The 21,654-nt window shown below is 42.8% G+C and overlaps 1 protein-coding gene across 1 annotated transcript in view; it reads right to left on the bottom strand.

The window, feature by feature from the left end:
- The window catches only part of cadm2a (cell adhesion molecule 2a), a gene marked incomplete at both ends in the record, with an annotated part of 501,190 nt that overhangs the window by 15,787 nt on the left and 463,749 nt on the right, over positions 1 to 21,654 (bottom strand). Inside the window, one exon of the mRNA XM_080748396.1 lies at positions 16,129 to 16,236. Coding sequence (XP_080604522.1) covers positions 16,129 to 16,236 — 108 coding nt within the window. The remainder of the gene's footprint in view (positions 1 to 16,128; positions 16,237 to 21,654) is intronic.

The following is a 21,654-nucleotide window of genomic DNA, read 5'->3' as shown; positions in this document are numbered from 1 at the left end:
TAATTTAACCAGGGAATGTTTCGTTGCTTGACTGATTAAGGCTATTCATTCACACATGCATCAGCGTATAGGCAGAAGCGCTGTCATGACAGTGTCAGATCTTCTTTCAAAACTGATTCCAAATGTTCAGAAGTATTGGAGAGTATTGGGAAAAAAAAGAAGGCTGTTTGTCATGACAGAACATCACATATAGGCCTAGGCCTATACAATGTATACATATCATGAGAGAGAGAGAGAGAGAGAGAGAGAGAGAGAGAGAGAGAGAGAGAGAGAGAGAGATAGAGACCTTTATTCACGTCGCTTTCGCTAATTCGCCGGTGAGGACATACCTTAACCGTGACAAATTAAACATTGGCCAAATTGTCAAATATTAGAGGCCTATTTCTGTTTATGTGCAACCACTTTTAACAGCTGTCTATCTGTGTGATGAGGGGCTGTGGTGCTGAAACTGACTGACTTGACGTTCTCTATATGCATGTGCAATGGGAAAATGAAATCAATCAGTCTGTCTGTCTGTCTGTCTGTCTGTCTGTCTGTCTGTCTGTCTGTCTGTCTGTCTGTCTGTCTGTCTGTCTGTCTGTCTTCCACACTGGATGTGTGGACAAATTGAATGAATTTTGATATTTTGATAAATGAATTAATAGGCCTACTGTCATTGCATAGGTCGGCCTAGGTCAACGAGTCAACCCAATTAGCGCTCCTGCAGATGGTCTGATTGGACTCTGACCAGCTCTGCGCTTCTCAAAGTTACATTAGATCATTTAAAACATTGTGGCATTATTCTCAGCCAACTAATGATAGTCTATTCTGCATTCTGGTTGTCGTCACCCCAAATAATGGATTACTTCTTCATATAATTTATATAGGATATAATGCAGCAGCACTCTTTATGTGCAAAGCCCTCTTCTATAATAATCAGATTAATTTTTACTCACAACAGAGTAAAATATATTTAAACTCTTAGATCTGCATTGTTAAATGCAACGGAACAGGCAACAATAGTGGATGGCAATGGCATAGAATTGAATGGTTTGGTCTGTATTTGAACTGGAATGAGTTACTGCTTAAAACGAATACAATTAAACCATTGATATAAGAATCACTGTACATTTACAGAATTAAATTCTTTTTTTACATGACATGTCACGCGTACCTTCGCGGAACCATCGTGTAAAGACGCGATGCGTCCAGACGCTTTGATGCAGCGCAACGTGTGCCCCGGAGTGCCACTGGAGCAGAACTAACGCATGCATGCACGCACGCATATGTAAACAAAAAGCCATTTGCCACACATGCGTCGCTTCGCTTAGCTGGCACGGAAAAGCCGCCATACGTGCGTGCGTGCGTGCGTGCGTGCGTGCGTGCGTGCGTGTGTGCGTGTGTGTGTGTGTGCATGCGCAGTTTGCGCACGCACCCGTGTACAGTATGTGTGTCTGTCTGTGTGTGTGTGTGTGTGCCTCCTGTGTGAGTCTGTGCGCATGTGTGTGCGCGTGCGTGTGTGTGTGTGAGTGCAAGGTCTCTGCGAGGGTTGTGTTGAGTGATGATGGATATGAAGCGTGTTCATGTGTGTGTGTATTCTGTGCAGTGTGTGTGTGTGTGTGTGTGTGTGTGTGTGTGTGTGCGTGTGTGTGTGTGTGTGTCATCATTTCGAGAATGTGTGAAAGTGTTAAATCTCAAACATGCTGACAGTGACCACAGGGACGTCACCTGTAAGCCTCTTGCAGCTCAGCTAACTAGCAAGTGACCAGAGGTCAGCCAATTCGTCTGAGAAAGCCTGCTCTGTTGGAAGGTCAAATGGTCAAACCCTTGGGGACGAGATAATGTCATCCTTCAAACACAATGTCCTGCTCCTCTCCAATGAGGAACTCTCGCTCTTTCGAACGACCATCATTTCGACAGCGGAGCGTCGGAAGGGTTAGCGACTCACCCCACGGAGGTTAGGGTTACGGTAAGGGTTAGGTTTGGGTGTCGAAAAGATGACACGTAGAAACAGCGAAACACTCCCCTCTCCATTATAGGATGTTTGTCACAGGAAGATTTCTCCATATTGAAATGTAGCTCTCACAATAATAGTAAAAGTAGATTAACTCAAGCACTGTAATTAAGTACAACTTTGCGGTATTTTTACTTACTTTTACTCACAATTCACAATTATTTTAAAAGTTACTAAGTACTTTGTAGATTTTGATTACTACAAAACAGATTAACCACTTCAGCCCTATAGATTTCTGTTATTTTAAAAATATCTAACTATTAATTTACCGAATGTCTGTCTGTCTGTCTGTCCGCCGTCTGTCTGCATGCTGACATCACTGATACTAAACAGTGTTGCCACCATGGTAACAATGCCCAAGTGACATCAACAAAGCCCAACTGACATCACTGACTGACATCAATCACTACAGTGCCCAAATTTGGAGATGACATCACAGACTGGCCTGGACACGGAACACCATATATGGGCATAAAAAAGTGCCAGCCAGACAGACGGATACAGCGGGTATTGCACAACTGGACATCGATGGTGACTATTCTGCCCAACGGGCACCGCTCTGGCTTCTCCAACATTACTTCTGCATTCAATCCCTCATCGCACAGGACTAGTATATATGTCACGTTTTTTTTTTTGTTTCAGTGAAATTGAGAACAGGAGAGCTTGTCGTGCGACGCGGGGCGGAGCATAGTTTTACTGAGGTTAAGTTTAGGGTTAGGGTTAGAGTTAGGCATAGTAAGCTAATGGCTAAACACAGCCGAGCTAGGCTAGTAGATAAACAACAAAAGAGTGGTCGCAAGCGAGTGACGTCAGCGCCTACACTAGTGAATGGCTGTTGTTTGTTGTTGCCATCTCATGGTGAATACGCAGAACTACACAGGTGCGCTGATAAGAGACTATCAAAGTGAATTGATCCAGGTGGTGTTAGGGGTGTGTGGTGAACGACAAAACAAGCACTCTTACCCCAATCTCACTGAGTTACCCAAACTGACTGTATCATATATATATATATATTTGGTGGGTGGAAATGGGTACTTTGCATAATGAGTACTTTTACTTTTGGTACTCCAAGTACATTTTGATACAAATACTTTTGTACTTTTACTCAAGTCAATTTTGGATTCAGGACTTTTGAATTCCAGAGTATTTCTACATTGCAGCATTGATCCTTTGTGTCTTTGTGATTCCATTCTCTCAAGCCACCTTTTTAAAGAAACAGAACTAGTGTCCTCAAATCCACCATATCAGCATACTCTTCAAAGGCTCTTTGTCGAGTGGACTCCTTCTCCCAGACCCACTCTGCTAAATCAGTAAACAGTGAAACTCTGCCCTTGAAGTATCCTTTTTTCCTTCTTTTTTTCCCATTGGAAGAGTTTTTTTTATCCTTCTTTCACCATCTCAGATAGGGGCCCTGTGAATCACCCTTCAGCTGCTCAGATCAATAAAACCTCCACTGAGCTTAAGCATGGGCTTTTAGAGCAGAATTGTGTGCCTGCGCGGGCACATGTGTGCGTGCATGTGCGCGTCACAGCGCATGCATGCGGGGGTGTGCGTGTCACATAGTAAAACAGTGAGAATTTCAGTCAATGTTGTTTTTGACAGCAACTTTTGATTTAGTTTTAGTCATAGTCTTTTGAATGAAATGTCATTTAGTTTTAGTCGTCATTTAGTCACCTGAAAAGTTTTAGTTTTAGTCTAATTTCAGTCGACTAAATATCATATGATTTTAGGCGACTAAATCTACAGTTGATTTAGTCAACTGAAATGTATTTTGGCAGGCCTTGATGGCATCGTAATGACTGATTTTACACTTGTTTTGCGTGCTGAAAATAGCACATCTACAAGCTCACAACGCGTCTTGTAGATCAGCTATTTTCAGCACGCAACACCTGAGAGCAACCAAACATAACATGACTCTCTTCTCCACTAGTCCCTCCCTAACGTTTTAGTTTAGTTTTTATTTTGTTGACGAAATTGTCAATATATTTAGTCTTAGTTTTGGTCATCACAGCTTAGTTTTTATTTCGTTTTTATTCCGTTTTCGTCAGTGAAAAAAACACAGTCGACAAACATTTTTCGCCATAGTTTTAGTCGACGAAATCAACACTGATTTCAGTTCAGGCGGAAAAAACTGAAAAAGGGCGGCAGAGGCTCAGGAGGTAGAGCGGCCGCTTGGGAACTGGAAGGTTCCCAAGCACAACTGGAGAGGTAGCGTCAAAGTGTCCTTGAGCAAGACACTGATCCCCTAATTACTCCCGATGAGTACGCATGTTGGTGCCATGGTTTCCTTCGCCATCGGTGTGTGTGAGTGTGTGTGTGTGTGTGTGTGTGTGCGTGCGTGTATGTGTGTGTGTGTGTGTGTGTGTGTGTGTGTGTGTGTGTGTGTGTGTGTGTGTGTGTGTGTGTTGAATGGGTGAATGAAGAGAGGCGGCAGAGGGGGCTCTGAGGCTGGGGGCAGGGGGGAGCCCCCAGAGAGCAAGAAGAGGAAAGAAATGAAACAGTGCCTACAGACTTCCACTTGTTCAACGAGTCAATTAAGCCCAACTTTTTGGCTGAGACTGGAAATTTGGCAATTTGCATCTAACGCCTGCACTCGTAAGCAGGATGGAGCGCAGTCCCCCGGGATGGCAGCTCAGTAATACTTATAACACATGGGTGCACAGCACATGGAGTCGTACGTATCCAAACACACTGTCAGACACAAGAGCACGTGCACACTGTACAGCAGTTCCGGGGAGCCCCAGGGGTCCTTGAGGACCCCAGCAAAATGAGGAAACAGTTTAAACACTTAAGCCCTGGTAGATTTCTTTTTTGTCTATTCGGAAAAAAAGCAATCAACAAGCTCACAACGTGTCGTGATACGACACGTTGTGAGCTTATGAATCTGCTTTTTCTTTTAAGAAAGTAGAAAAATCATGACAAATCTTCTCGTAAGGAGTTCCTCGCACAAAGGGTTTTCAAATAAGGGTCCACGGCCTAATACGTATCTCTATTTGGGGGTTCTTGACATGAACATGTTTGAGAAGCATTGCTGTGTGTACAGTATGTGCACGGCCAGACAGAGGAAGGATACAGTTGCTTTCAGGTGGCAAGTGAATGTGTGTGTTGATCTGTGGATTCTGTGTACTGTATGTTTATGTGAAATGTGTTTGTTTGTTTGTATGTCTACGGTCATGCCATGGGCATTAGCACAACTTGTGTGCGTGCGTGCGTGCGTGCGTGCGTGCGTGCATGTGTGTGTGTGTGTGTGTGTGTGTGGGAGGGTGGGTGGGTGGGTGGGTGGGGCGCACATGTGCATGCATGTGTGTGTGTGTGTGTGTGTGAGAGCCATTCCACTATGGGTCAGAGATTGGATTAATTTGAATTAGAAAACAAATTACTTCTGCTAATCTTTCAATAAACCCAAATTGTGCACTGGGGGAAACACTATCTTGAATATTTAAATACCTCGCCTCCTCCTCAGAGAGAGAAGAGATTGTGGTCAGCAGTGTAAAAACCTGAGGTTATAAGCAATGTGGAATAATTAATCAAGTGAATTCATTAAGTCGCATGCAAGTTACAGCAATACGCTCAATTTCCCTGCAGATCTGAAACCTTTGGACACGTTGCTAAAACTGTCCTCAGCTCGGTGGTGCAAGAAGTACTCAAATGTTTTACTTTAAGTAAAAGTAGCAATATCGCAATGCAAAAATACTGTGTTACAAGAAAATGGACTGTTTTCAAAATGTTACTTTTTTTTTTCTCATAATTTTTATCCCACAATTTTGTAACCCATTTTTTCACCCAGTGATAATTGCCTATGTAATCCTGGGCACTGCTCTCCCTCTGGCACGCCTGGGGAGACAACAGACTGACCTCATGCTTCCTTCTATGCATGAGGAGTCCAAGTTGCTTCTTTTCACCTGACAGTGGAGATTTCCCTGGTTTGGACGTAGCGCATGGAAGGAACACGTTATTCCAACCAGTTCCTTTCCCCTCCATCAGGCGCCCCGGCTGGCTAGGGGGAGGCATTATTGAGACCAGGATTACGTGCATGTTTTTGTGAGGGTATCAACCCTAGGAGACACGGGGAGAACATGCAAACTCCACACAGAAAGGCCCTATCGCCAACCCCACCTAGGGTGTGGGCGCTGATGACACGGAGGAGGAACACGCCGCCAGCACCCACAGCGTCCCCCGGCGGGAATCGAACCCAGGACCTTCTAGCTGTGAGGCGAAGCGCTAACCACTGCGCCACCGTACCCCTTTCAAAATGTTACATGAGTAAAAGTACAAACAAAAGTATCTGCATCAAAAAATATTTACTGTTGTTACCCACACAGTGCCATCTTGCACGGTAAGTGATTACGTTTAAAATGTGCAACGTCAAATTCTGAGGTTTGAAAGTGCCAACTTAAAGCTTTGGGAATTTGGAATGTTTTGTTTTCCCCTTTCCCATCACATTATTCATTTTAGATACATTAGTTATCTTATTATCATCCCACACCATTTCTTTATAGGTGAGTTGAGTGATAACCCCACGGCTTGAGCTAATCAGTCAGTGCAAGCTAAAGCTAAAGTCCCATGTCAGTGAAAGAACCTAGTAGTGAAATGACCTCAACAACGCATTGGTGGGGCGCCACTGGCCTTGCAGTTAAGGGGCATACCATACTATAGGCTCTAATTCAGCCTGACAGCGAGTCGTGGGTTCGATTCTCGAGCCCGATGTCCTTTGCTGCGTGTCAGTCCCTGTCTCTCCTTCCCTGTGTCCTGCCTCTCTCAATAAAGGCAGAAAAGTGCAAAAAAAACTAAACAAAATAAACAATACCTGCATGGGTGATGATAACCTTTTCTTCTTATTTATACAGCTGTCTATTTCATATTTCCTGTGATTAACTGTTAGTTACGAGAAGGATGGAAGCATCAAGTAGCCATATTCTACCCAGATACAGTAAGTGCTCTTGGATGAAACAAGATGGCGTCATCGCCCCAATAAATATCCTTCCCCCGAGGGAACAAGAAAGAGAATGAATATAAAAATCAAATAAAAGCTCATTTCGGCAAATTAAGACCTCCTGTGCTGTGTGTACGCGTGCGTGTGAGTGCACTTCAGGGTTACTCAAAGTGTCCTCTGCCATTGAGGTGTAATGAATAGAAGGGCTATTACATGTAATTCATAACACCGGCCCTGAGATCTAATGATTTCTCTCCTTTTTTCTGTTCCACGCTTTACTCCAAATTGTTGCTATAATTCTTCCCCGGAGCGACTTAATGTGGCAGGTCATCAATAAGCTCGGCCAGCGTAAAGTGGAAGGACCTTTGCATTATGTTTTAATTCCTTGTGCGCTCCTTAGAGTTTTGCTATTAAGAGCAGAGAGCAGGAAGGGAGGGAGAAAAAAAAGAGAACTAGGCAGAGAAAGCTATGGCACTCAGATGGTGTTCAATATTTAACCATCCTCGCCCTCCTGGGAAAGCTGCGACCGGAACTTAGCCTTTACGGTTTAAACACATCAGCCAAGCGGATTCCCTGGATGCCGGCCCCGAGAGAGAGAGGAGGTCCCTGGCTCATCTCGCGGCCTGGCATGCCGCCTCCATTTATATCCGGATCGATAGCAAATGGAACCAAGCCGTTAAGAATCCCCTCCCAGGAATTAAAGTTGTTCCTGCGTCTATTTAGCCCTTAACAAAGGCTCTACCCTCGGCCTCCTGCAGCTCTGAGGAGCGAACATGGAGTTAAAGACATGATGGAGCATTGCTTGGTCCAGAGACGTGTGCCTTTTCAATTTGCTACCGATTCCTATAAAGCCAACGGCACCAACTTGTAAAAGAAGTAAAAGACAGCAAATCAATACTCAATCAAAATCTGCGTTGACCCTTTTCACCCTGTGAGCTATTTGCTAATTAATGGCAGCAATCAGCTGTATTATATTCCATATTATATAGGGTCTATATGGGGGAAATATCATTTCCTCATTTATTTTATTCCCTCTGCTCAGTGACAGTATCACTTAACGATAAAAGTATGTGGCTGCTTTATGGATTGGTTTCTGACCTTGGTACCAACTGAACATAATAGTTTGGTTTGAGTGGGGCTATTGTCTTCATAGGGGTCTATTGTCTATTGTCTTCATAGTTTTGGGAAGATCTTACAGTAGCAAGGGCTGTAGTTAAAAGGGAGAGGATGTAATATTTAGTAGGTTCTACTTATCCTGAATTCAATCTGCAGCATATGGGATCCTTGCTGGATCTAATACACCTGTTGTATCTGTAGATTTTGAACCATGCACCTTTTATTCATCCCTGACCAATCCTTCTCCTGAACACTCTGCCATTCACCTCAGGTGCCCCAATCCCTCACGTCCCCGGAACCCCGAGTGCATAGAATCTATCTTCTATTGACGGGAAGAGACCAGAACAAAATGCTCTCTCTCGCTCTCGCTCTCTCTCTCTCTCTCTCTCTCTCTCTCTCTCTCTCTCTCTCTCTCTCTCTCTCTCTCTCTCTCTCTCTCTCTCTCTCTCTCTCTCTCTCTCTCTCTCTCTGTTCACTGCCGAGAACACAGCAAACTGTGAAGCACTGAGTTGCACTGAGCTGCACTGGTTCACGGCTCTACCGCGGCAACCTCCAGACAGATTGACAGCTAAAACAAAAACAGTCCAGGTGGCCATCGGCCTCTCTCCGGTACGACATTGGGACAATTCGCTGACATACTCTGTGTTCCACGGTGTACTGAGTCTCAAGGTTGTCATTGCATTTGTTTAGTTCTTATTCTCCTCTCTTGTCGTTTCCCCTTGCTCACAGGAACGAGCCAAATGGACCCTGGGGAAAAAAGTACTTTGTTTCTCTCTCTCTCACCTCTCTCTCCCTCTCTCCCCCTCTCTCTCCCTCTCCCTCCTCCCCCCCCCCCCCCCCCCTCTCTCTCTCTCTCAGGAGGTAGATGGTTTCTTTCCTACTGTCTTTACAGCAGGCAGATACTCTATAGGCGTGACTAATCGTCGTCTCCACATTGGCGAGCCAGGTTTTCTCTCTCTCTCTTTCGGCTATAAGGTCCGGCCGTGGCCACTGTGGACGCTGATTACGAGAAGCGAATCGTAAATATTTTAAATAGCACCGGGGGAAAAAAAAACTCTGTGTTTTATTCAACCTCTCGGCTCAGGAAGGTCAGAGCTAATTTGCAAGCCATAAAAATGCATTTGGCAGATTTTCACCGAGAACTCTGCGGAGAGTGGGAGGCAGCGGGTGCAACGGAGTCGGGGTTCTGATGACATTGTATAGCCCTCATGATACTTGGCAGAAGAGTTATTACAGCCATTAAGGCCGGCTGGGCAATGGGGATAGCTGTGTGTGTGTGTGTGTGTGTGTGTGTGTGTGTGTGTGTGTGTGTGTGTGTGTGTGTGTGGTGTGTGTGTGCGTGCGTGCGTGCGTGCGTGCGTGCGTGCGTGCGTGCGTGCGTGTGTGTGCAAGTGTGAGTGTGTCTGTCTCAGGGGTCAAATGTGTCCGTGGCAAGACTTGGTTTTCTCTGTTGAACTGCTGAACTGAATGTCAGACTCCAGGTTTTCTTCCGAATATGTATGACACTTATTTACTATGAGTAAATCAGTCCACTAGGACTAGGTTCTCAAATGTTTTATTTGCAAGGACCCCCATAAAACAGTATGTACAAATGGAACCAAATCTATTTGGTACACTCCATTTGTACACTCTCAGTGTTACAGACCTGTTATGGTCATGTGCGTAGTGCGTGTGTGCGTGTGTGTGTGTGAGTGAGAGAGAGTGTGTGTGTGTGTGTGTGTGTGTGTGTGTGTGTGTGTGTGTGTGTGTGTGTGTGTGTGTGTGTGTGTGTGTGTGTGTGTGCGAGTGTGTGCGAGTGTGTGCGAGTGAGAGAGAGAGGGGGGAGGTGGAGTGCATGGAGAGGTGTGTCAGAGTGTGCATGTGTCAACAGTGTATATGGCAATACCGCGACCGCGGTTTTCCCGGTGACCCTGAGCGCAACGGTGGGGGCTGATGGGCAAGGAGGGTCGCGAGCAGAAACAACTAAAACAAGACCTTAAAACCTGGCGAAAACATGCAGTAGCGTGCATTAGTGCAAGATGACGATAAAGGAAATCATTAAATGGAAAACATTAAATTAACTTCTGAAAAGCCTACTAGGCCTTAAAACCTGGCGAAAATAGTTGCGTGCATTAGCGCAAGATTAGATTAGGATAATGGAAATCATTAAATGGAAAACATTAAATTAACTTCTGAAAAGGCTTCTAAGCCTACACTAGCCTACTAGTAAAACTAGTGGAACCGCGATCTTGCCACACGTGAATAATTGTGGTTGTAAACAACAACACAGACAATATAAATCCTTATTAGTCTAGTAGTGGGAAGAAGGGGTTATCATCATGGCCCCAAATAACTTTGTAATATCTTGCAAATTGGCGACGAGTCTCTTACGAAATCGGCAAGAGTGCCTCTCAATACATAATGCTAACCTCTCCATCGGTAATAGTCATTGGTGTGTTACTGTGTTCTATCTTGAATTCCCCCCACTCCCGCGCCCCCACCGTTGTGCTCAGGGTCACCGGGAAAACCGCAGTTGCAGCAATACCTTTTTTTTTATTTTTTACTTAAGTACATTTTGAACATTGTACTGTACTATTGATACTTTTACTTTTTACTTTGAAAAAAGTTGTACTTTTTCCACCACAGTTCCTACGGTATGTCATCAATCAGCATCCTCATCAGCTGTTGTCTACTTTTTTTTCCTTCTACATTTTCACTACATTACTGCTACAGGAACAGACAAGGCTCATTAAAATACATGGGGAAACATCTGGCGTTTCCACATAGCCAATGTCAGTGTCAACGCCCCCTTACACACTGCATGACGGAGCATGCATAAATGAGTAGCACGCAAGCACACGCACGCACGCACGCACGCACGCACGCACGCACGCACACACACACACACACACACACACACACACACACACACACACACACACACACACACACACACACACACACACACACACACACACACACACACACACACACACACACACACACACACACACACGTGTCAATGAAATCAATAAATAATTATATTTGTGTGGTGTTCATGATTTCAAATTTAAAAACAGTTATAGCCTGGCTTATTTTAATACATTAATTATAGCCATTAAAATCCAAGTGGAGACACACCAAAGATCACATCCAGAGAAGGCCAGTAAAACAGTGGATGGCATCAGTGATGTAGTGTATACACGTCATGGTTCTCTATTTCCGCGTACAGCAAATAGCTACATGCAGATCCAGCTATATATAGGGAAGAGCAGGCAAAGTAAAAACAGGGTGACAGGCAGCTTTAGACTACACGGAATGCAATTTTCCAAGTGCTTGCCATCTGTATAAAGGATATAAATATTACAAGAGGAAGTGACAAGTGCGGCGGTCCTGCATTTTGTGCGGGAAATAAAAAATCTAATTTCGGTGTGTACACCAGGGATGCATTTTAATGTCAGGTGTAAATCTAATACAGCTAAATCATGTCTGCCCCGACCAATCAGAAGCCCTGACATGATGCAGTGGTGGAGGAGGGATGCAGATGTTCTACTTAAAGGGGAAGACCACCCATTTTCAATATTGAACTATGTCATTAATATAACTTAGAGGAGTTGTGTGGAAATAGAAAAAAAGTTCCCCCCCTTCTGTGTTGCCTAGAACTGGAGGATTGATTTTGGGGTTTGTATTGTAAAGTACAATGTGTGATGTCATCAAGTTGTACTTTACAATACAAACCCCCAAATCAATCCTCCAGTTCTAGGCAACACAGAAGGGGGGGAACTTTTTTTTTATTTCCACAAAACTCCTCTAAGGTATATTAATGACATAGTTCAATATTGAAAATGGGTGGTCTTCCCCTTTAAAGGGGTCATGACATCAAAAATCTGTAGTTTTTTGAATAATAAGGCTCAGAAAAGTGAGTTCATTTTCCTCTGGACTAACGCATCATCATCATCATCCAGAGGAGGATGTGGTTGTAGGGGAGGGTGTATCACCTTTGATGTTACTTTCCACTGTGTTTGTATCGTTCCAAAGCACCATTTACCATTTATTATTTAGCATTCAGTTGTTGTTGGGCAGAGAGTGGTGAAAGTGCCGTTTCACTAAGCCTAGGGGGTTTACAGGAAGTGGTTAAGTAACTAGCGATACCACAATGTAAAAGACAAACAGTAAAAAGTTACCTTTAGTAAAAGTTAAATTAAACGTTAAATAAAAAAGCTAAACATGCTTTTACATTAAGTACCAAAAGTAAAAATAGACAATCTACAAGCTCACAACGCACTACAGTACATTGTGCCACATTGTGAGCTTTTAGATCCAAAGTATTAAAATACAATAGGGCTTAATTGGTTAATATACAGTATGTTTTCTAATAATAATCTAAATCTACAGTAAGTAGGTTGGGAGTAAAGTATAAAGTACTGAAAAATGTAAGGTAAGTATAAAAGTACCTTAAAATTGTACTGTAAGCACAGTACTTGAGTAAATGTTACTTTCCACCACTGCCTCTGGGACATGCTGTCCCAGAGGTCAGTTGTCACGGCAGCTAATGAGGCTTGTTGAGATCAGAGGCAAGAAGACAACATTCTTGAATCTCAAAGAGTGCCATTAGGAGCAATAGAAGATCAATTATAGCTGTGGTCTTAACCACAACAAAGCGCTAGAGCTTTTACACATGCCTGATGATGAGCTAACTATAGCCATCTTTTGTTGTATTTAGACAATCTTCACCTGTGTGTGAAGTTTGTTTTGTTCACAGAACACTGCATGCTCATTATATTGTCATCTAAAAGAGTCAGTTAGCCATTTCTTTTATCATGCACAGTAAAAAATAACAACTATGTGTTAAGGTGCTGTTAATGGATCTATACAAAATGTTTATTGTTAAAAAGTTCAATTTCTATATTCTGATCATTGTGAGTTGGGTAACAAGGGTCACCCTGTCTCTCCAGATCTTGCAAATGCATTGTTTTACTTACAGTACCTTAACTTTGAAAATGGAATTAATGATCCCAGACTATGCTTAAAGAGGTGGTGCCATGATTTCCCCCCCTCTAAAACATGATTATCAGGTATTATGATTATACTAGGAGGAAGATTTTTTCCAAAAAAGTATACAGAAAGAGTTAAAATTGGGTTTTTATGTGGCCACACCCCCAGTTCATTAAGTATGCATGGATATCATGGTGGGTGGTGATCCAGCTGAAGTTAGCCACACCCCACAGTGTTGGGTGAATGGTAATTAGGGGAGGAGTTGATTCTGTGATGTAAAAGTATCTGTGTTTTTTAACTGACACTTTTGACAACAAGGTGGCAGCCTCCAAGAGAAAACAAACAAATACCAAGAGAATACATAATTGCTCATAAAAAACACACCAGGGGGTCCAATGATGTACTTTCAACCTCCTAGACACATGAAAAACTGAAAAAGTACAAAACTATGGCACCACCTCTTTAAGTATTAAAACAAAGGGTTTTACTGTGGTATAGAATCTGATTTACCAGTCCCTGTACTTGGAACATATTATGTTGTTTCTTTTGAGAAATACAGCACGCTCTGGCTTTTATGCCCATATATGGAGATTGCTGATGTCAACGAGTCACACTTGCAAATAAATTACGTCCTTGTCCGTTTTATGCCCATATATGGAGATCCCTGTCCCGATGTCATCAATATTAAGGGCATCTGGGAATGCCCATATTTGATAATGCCCATATACAGTATGGGCATGTTCTGACATCACTTTGGTTGACTATCATGCAGGGGTCTCCACATATGGGTAACTGCTCCGATATACATCACTGGGCAGATGGCCAAGAATGGGCGAGGTCGCATGTCGCCCTGAGGCGTCTTATTAGTTTTAATCAAACGGTATGGTATACAGTATATTGTGATGTCATGTGAAGCATGACAACAGTGACAACAGTCTATGAAGCATGACCAAAAGCTTCACTTTTCTTTTGTGCAAAAGGTAACAAAAAGCAGGTTCACTTCGGTGTGTTGCCTATAGCAACCACACCAACTAGCTCATCTACAGTGGTTGGAAGTTGTCTCCTGTCTCCTTGCACTTCCATTGAGAAATGTAGACCCTGGCATCTGGTAGGACACCTACTGGTTGAAAACTAGTACTGCCCAAAGCTCATAGCACAATATGAGGATGTCTTATTGGAAAAGCAGTAAAAGGAAATGTGGTGTCTCATACAGGACTGTGGTTCGGATCTTGGATAGGACACGGACATGTTGCAGCTATTAATATATTATTATTAAATCCATTTTAAATATGGCCATTTAAAGTCAGAATTTGAAGTTGATACGTTATGGCAATGCCCTGGCCCCTGACAGCCAGAGTGATAGAGAAGAGAGGGTATAGCTGAAAGAAATTCAAATGGAGACAGCAGATGAGAGAGAGAGAGAGAGAGAGAGAGAGAGAGAGAGAGAGAGAGAGAGAGAGAGAGAGAGAGAGAGAGAGATTTTTAATAATTCTTTATTGTATTGAATCTTTTCCATTTTCCAAAAGAATTATTAAAAACAAATGAAAAAAGTTATCGAAAAAACACGGCCAGCTCACGTATTAGGAGGGTAGTATGAATCACTAGAAACAATAATGGGTGTTTTTAATGAATCTATCATGGTTAAAATGGAGTTTGAAGTTACAATGGGTGTGTGTGGGGACCTGGAGGGCCTGATAACATTTACATCAAACATCTGAATATTGAGCCTGAGCAGACGATAAAATGACCCAAAGTTTTTTCTGAAAGTGAAATATCCCTTTAAGAAGAAAGCCAGTCTTTGGTCAGCAGTTTTGGCCGTGCTGTTTGGCTGCTATGTCCAGCTCAGCCTGGCGCATTTCCTCTGAGCGCCATGAGATCTTTATTAGGAGACAAAGTGCACATCCCGAGTGTGGGAAGAAAGAAGGAGCACAGGAGTGGTTGGCTTTCAAGTGGAGCCAGTCACGCGGCCTGGTAATAAATCAAACAGACGCTTTGAAAGCAAGACGCGGTGCTGTGTTCGGCGACCAGGGAAGAAGTGAAGGCGGTCTTAGATCCCACCGCCTCCCACCCTCCCTCCGACCCCCCCCCCCCCCCCACCACCCCCGCCTCAAACACGAGGAAAGGAGTTTCTGTTGCACCTCGCCACATTATATACACATACATCAAGCAGGATGGTAGGTGCACGTCGACGCACAATGATCAACAGCATCGCTGGAGCCCGATATAGCTACAGTATGTATCAGAGAGCTTTCTGGAAGATGTAGAGGACAGGAGAGGGGGGAGGGAGGAGTGTATGAAGAGGAAATATATAAATAAAAGACTGGAGAGGGAAAAAAAAGAAAAGAAAATTCCACAAAATGAAAATAAAATAAAATACAATGCTGCAAAGCATGATGGTGGAACGGCTGGAAGGACCCTCTGAAGCGCTTTGAAATATGGGGGGATTTGAAGAAAGCATTGTTGGATAGATGAAATCACCGCGGATGGAAGGGGAAATACAAAGCGCTGTGCAGGAGAAGAGAGAGAGCGGAGGAGATGCATGAGAGGACAGGAGAGCTCCTTGTGGGAGACTAGGACTTTCACTTACGTAAAGCTGAGCGGAGGGAGAGGGAGGGGACGACGAGAGAGAGACAGAGAGACAGAGAGAGAGAGGTTATAATGAAACAACACACAGCTGGAGACAAGTGGGTGGAAAATGAAAGAGGGCAGAAACACACAGAGCCCCAAATACCATTCCCCAAAATATCCCTGCACTGAAAAGCACACAGGTCTTCCAGCCCTATTATTTGTTCAGAGTTCTCGCCTATTTATTTAGGTTCATTCTGTCTGTCTGTCTGGTTAATTATCCATCAATCTATCTATCCATCTACCCATCTCTTATATAAGGTCGTTTTCAGCGCCAACCTCTCAAATAAATGCATCTGCAGCAGGAGGAAAATATAAGGGGGGAAAAAAAGAAAGAAAGAACGAAAGAAAGACAGAAAAAGAGCTGCACGGGCTGCAGAGAAAGGAGCTCCAGTCAGCGTATGGATCATGAGGTGAAAGTCAGAGGAAGGCGCACGTGGAGGGGAGTGTGCACTGTGCTGTGCAGCAGGGGTCAGTGATACAGTACCTGTGTCTCCAGTGGGGTCTGAGGCCTGGGGTTCTAACAGTGAGGTAGTATCTGGAGGAGAGGTATGGGGGAGGGTGGTGGTGGATGGAGGCAGGGTGGTGGGGACGTCTGGTGACACACACACACACACACACGGAAAAACACACAAAGAAATAACACAACACAAAACGACATTGGGACAGTTAGGCTGAAACAATGATGTAGTAAATGGAACAAAATAATATACAGTGTATATATATACAGGTATATACATATTGCATATCGTTGTTGTCAGGTGGAAACCTTGTATATCCAAAACCGTTCGTTTTGTATTTGTCGTTTTAAAAATGACTTAAAATAGTGAAAATAGCCGATCTACAAGCACACACCGCCTCGCACAGCGAGCCGTTGTGTGCTTGTAGATCTGCTATTTTCACTAGTCTTGTATGATGAAGCAGGCTTTGCTTTATGAAAATACTTACATATTTGAAACTGGAGATAAGAGGTTTCAAGCCGACAATGAAGATATATATATATATATATATATATATATATATATATATATATATATATACACACAGTATATACGTATATATCAATGTAGCGGGGAAATTAAAAATGTTAAAATCACATGATAACTTAGCATACATGTTAAAACAAACATGAACATACTGTAGGCATGTACACATCCTAAAACAGCAAACATGAATTATCGTTAATCAAATGAACACAGAACACAAAACAATGGTGAAGCATCATCAACCGCCGTGGTTTTCTCTTATTAGGCTATAATAGCAGATACCCATCTTGATAACTTAACAATAATATGGCCAGAGTGGAACCTTTATAATGATGTTGGCTGTGCTGAATCACCGGATAGACCATTATGATTCAGTGTGGGTCTGGGTCAAGGTCCAGAGTCCAGACTAAACAAATGTTATCGACCAAGAGGCTGAATTTGAATGACCTGCTGTATTCATTGGCTGCAGTCTGCAGATTTGCTTTCGACCGCCATGTGCCGTAACATGTAATGCTTGAGGCGAAAGCTCCAGTTTTATGGGGCAGCATTCAGAAGGTCACGAGACGGTGAATAAATCTTGGACTATATCAAAGCTCCGTTTCCTCCACTGCTGAGGGTTAAGCAGGCTTTTGGGGGGAGAGAGAGCAACATTTTGGAATAGAAAAGCCGAAAAGCAGGGCCTGTTGTCTGATACGCCTGGGCCAAGGTTCAGCTAGACAGACATTTGACAGACTTTTGAGTTGGTGCTGAGAACAAAATATTATCAATATATAATTCATTGTGTGGGGTGCGATGTTGCAACCTGTGAGCACAGCTCCTGAAGTATTTGCCTGCATTCAATAATTTCGGGTTAGACTTACCTCCTAATTCATTCCAACGAGAGCTCCTGATTTTCCTATTTTATTTCAATTACGGGTCCATTTGGTTCAAGTTGTGCACTCTCAGAGTTAAAGACCTGGAAGTGTTTATTTGGACCCCCTATTTGGGTCCCTGGACACCACTTTGAGAACAACAGATTTATCTTTTTTTATGCGACCTTCAACCAATATCAACGACTTTCTTTGGAAGGTGAACTGAACATGTTCAGCTACCCAACAGATAGCATTTTCTATGAACTGGGGTGCCCCAGAGGTCTGTACTTGGCCCCTTCCTTTTTTCTCCCTACACTACAGTAAATCTCTTCAACGAAAACAGCCTATCTACAAGCTCACCGCGACTATTTTTGCATTATGACAGGGCCAATAGGGACACTAGGGTTGACTTAAGTTCAGTTTAGTTTAGTTTATACTGAAAGAAAAAAGATAAAAAAAAGATTGGGTTTTAATTTGTCACTTGGCCACAACTGATGTGTTCGTACCAGGATGCAAATCAAGTTTTGCGTCAAACCCCACATCTCACTAGAGGGGATACAGTAAAATCCTTACGGGGTGCATTTTGGTCAAATGAACACAGAGGGGTTTTTCTGTGTAGAGCCACTATCAAGGCAACGTTGTTGCCCACATACATGTCACTCATTAAAGTAATTGGAAAAAATGGACTCGTGGAGTTGGCGCGGCCGCGTCACCGCGTGACAAAGTTAACGAGGTTACAGTAGCATCCTGGCTTCTATGTTTATGTCTCTGTGCTTATTATGGCTGAGCTGCAGGCTTTTAATTGGCTGTGGTCCGCCTTTTGCGGGGCCCCTCGTCATCTCGTACGTCTGGGTGACATTTCAGCCTCACCGTGAATCACCGTGTAGCTAAGTGCATGTCTTGAGGAAAGGTTGAACCAGGGGAAAAAAGGAAGAGGCTCATCGTCAGCGAGGAACCATTAAAAAGGCATTTTCCAGGAATTATGGCGGCAATTGCGAAAGGCTAAAAGGTGTGCTAATCACAGATGAAGGGTAGGAACAGACCGGCTGCCATTTTAGAAGAACTGGTAATGAATCTGCATATGGCTCTTTCTGACCCATGCACGCCCAATTACCTTTTTTTTCTGTCACTGGGCTTTAAGGGTGATTTATGCCGTAGTTGTTGTTGGTGTCGCACACCAAAAATAGCCAATCTACAAGCTCACGCGGCTGCATTACAGTGGCATTATAGTGATGCCATCAACGCGCACATTTACTTCTTCTTGTTGTTCCATGTGGGTGGCATTTGCAGCAGTGGCAGTGTGGTCACAATGACCTTGGCGCGTGGCCCTAATTAAAATCTCCTACCCGAGGCTAGAATCAGGAGGGAGGTTAGAGGAAACTTTACTGAAACCTTTACTTGTTTTAACCCATTTAGAACGGGTAGCCTACACCTTATTGTGGGCTCGCCTGGAAGGCGAGCACACGTATGTTATCTTCATTATTTATTTGTTTATTTATATACTATACTAGTCAGTATCTCCTCAAAACTTTGGCGCGATTCATCTCCTACACGCTTACACCTTTCAACACCATTCAAATTTTTATGTGTTCAGCTTACTGAGGACACGTGTGCTTGTATTTTTCGTTTTGAAATGTTTCGTAGAATAATTATAAAAAAATAAAAATGTTTAACTTTAAGCACCCAATGCATTTCCAATGGGTGTAGTGAGTGGGGACAGGGTGGAGAGAAGGATAATAGACCCATGTTTATGTTAAGGCGCTGTGGCTGCAATATTCACACTTCAGATATGCTATTTATATCAATGCGTTCACACAGGTCTGCTCTCTGATTTGATCCAAATGTCTAAGCTGTGTGATGTATAAAACTATAGTTATAGTTAAAACTATAAATAAATGTCCCTCTCCACTCTACTGATTGACACAGCTGTGATTAAAGGCCTGTCTGTCATTGGCTGTTCTGTGGTGCTGTAGCCTTACATAAGACGGCCCTGCAGTGACAATGCGAAAGTCTCGGCAGAAAGCGTCTTAATGTAAGGCTAGTGGTGCTGCAAAGTAAGCAAGTACATTTACTCAAGTACTTGTACCTACAGTACAATTTTGAGGTACTTTTACTCTACTTTCCATTTTTGTTACATATACTCTACTATAAATACAGCATTTGACAGCCTCAGTTACTTGTTACTTTGCAGATTTTATTATTAATAAAAAACATAGATGGACCACTTAATACTGCTATGAAGTTGATCTACAATGTGCACACGCACGCACGCACGCACGCACGCACACACACACACACACACACACACACACACACACACACACACACACACACACACACACACACACACACACACACACACACACACACACACACACACACAAACAACTGTTACTGTGTTACTGTGGAGACGTTTGCTTGTATTTGTCTTTGAGACATGTTTTGTAGTGTTTTAGAAATTTTACTTAAAAAGAATAAGGTTTTAGGATCCCGGGCAATGGGATTTACAGTATATATCCTAGAACCCGCAGGGACAATCAGCCGTATTTGTGGTTGTTGTTGGTTTTCAGGGAGATATCACAACCAATGCATTTTCAAATCAGATCCACAAACACAATAAAAGTCATGCTCCACTCCTCAGTCTGGAGTGGCCACATAGAAGAATGCCTTGGTTATAGACATAGCGGAGGACAGATGTGATCTGGGATTGTTAACCTACAGTATATGCACTCAATATACACCTCTAGAACACATAGAATATGTACAGTAAGGTTCAGTAGAGTACAGTAAAAGTACAGTAAGGTTCAGTAGAGTACAGTAAAGTACAGTAAGGTACAGTAAAGTACAATAAAGTACAGTAAAGTACAATAAAGTACAGTAAGGTACAGTGGAGTACAGTAAAGTACAGTAGAGTACAGTAAAGTACAGTAGAGTACAGTAAAGTACAGTATAGTAAGGTACAGTAGAGTACAGTACAGTAAGGTACAGTACGGTACAGTAGAGTACAGTATAGTATAGTACAGTAAGGTACAGTCCAGTACAGTACAGTACAGAAAGTTACAGTAGAGTACAGTAAAGTACAGTACAGTAAGGTACAGTAGAGTACAGTAAAGTACAGTAAGGTACAGTACAGTAGAGTACAGTAAAGTACAGTAAGTTACAGTAGAGTACAGTGAAGTACAGTAAGTTACAGTAGAGTACAGTAAAGTACAGTAAGGTACAGTAAAGTACAAAACAATACAGTAAGGTACAGTAGAGTACAGTAAAGTACAGTAGAGTACAGTAAAGTACAATAAAGTACAGTAAAGTACAATAAAGTACAGTAGAGTACAGTAAAGTACAGTATAGTAAGGTACAGTAGAGTACAGTACAGTAAGGTACAGTACGGTACAGTAGAGTACAGTATAGTATAGTACAGTAAGGTACAGTACAGTACAGTAAGGTACAGTATAGTACAGTAAAGTACAGTACAGTACAGTACAGTACAGTGCAGTACAGTACAGTACAGTACAGTACAGTACAGTACAGTACAGTAAGGTGCAGTACAGTATAGTAAGGTACAGTACAATACTGTAAGGTACTGTACCTTACAGTACCTTAAAGTATCCTATTTGTTGGGTTGGAAGCGAGCCCACACTGTTTCGAAGGAACAGTATTTCTAGTTGTGTATTATTATTTTATGCTTTAACTATTGAAAAATAGCAGATATACAAGCTCACAGCGCGGCACCGAGTGCCGCGCTGCGAGCTTGTAGATCTGCTATTTTTGAAAAATCGTGAAAATTTGAATTTTGACCTGATTTTATAAGTGTCTTTTGAATCCTTCCAAGGTTTTTTGAAAAACCTATGTTTCTGTGTCAGCAATCTGGCCAGCCATTGTCAAAGAAAAGGTCCTTTTCACTTAACTGGAGCTCAGTTAGTCTGTTCTTGAGAGACTACTATGTCAGTGGTTCTCAAACCTTTTCATGTGAAGGACCCCCAAACTGATATTTATTTGGCCACGGACCCCCATCTCAAAATATTTAGTTCCAGGGACCACCCAGAAGCAAAATTTGACAAACGTTCGCTTTAAAAATACATATATTCAGATTTGCACACATTTTCACGACTTTTTCAAAAATAGCAGATCTACAAGCTCACAGCGCGGCACTCGGTGCCGCGCTGTGAGCGCGTATAT

The sequence above is a fragment of the Nannobrachium achirus genome (genome assembly GCF_963921795.1).
Source record: "Nannobrachium achirus genome assembly, chromosome: 19".
Classification (NCBI taxonomy): Eukaryota; Metazoa; Chordata; class Actinopteri; order Myctophiformes; family Myctophidae; genus Nannobrachium; species Nannobrachium achirus.
The sequence above is the reverse complement of the archived record's forward strand: the minus strand, read 5'-3'. Positions and strand labels throughout refer to the sequence as shown.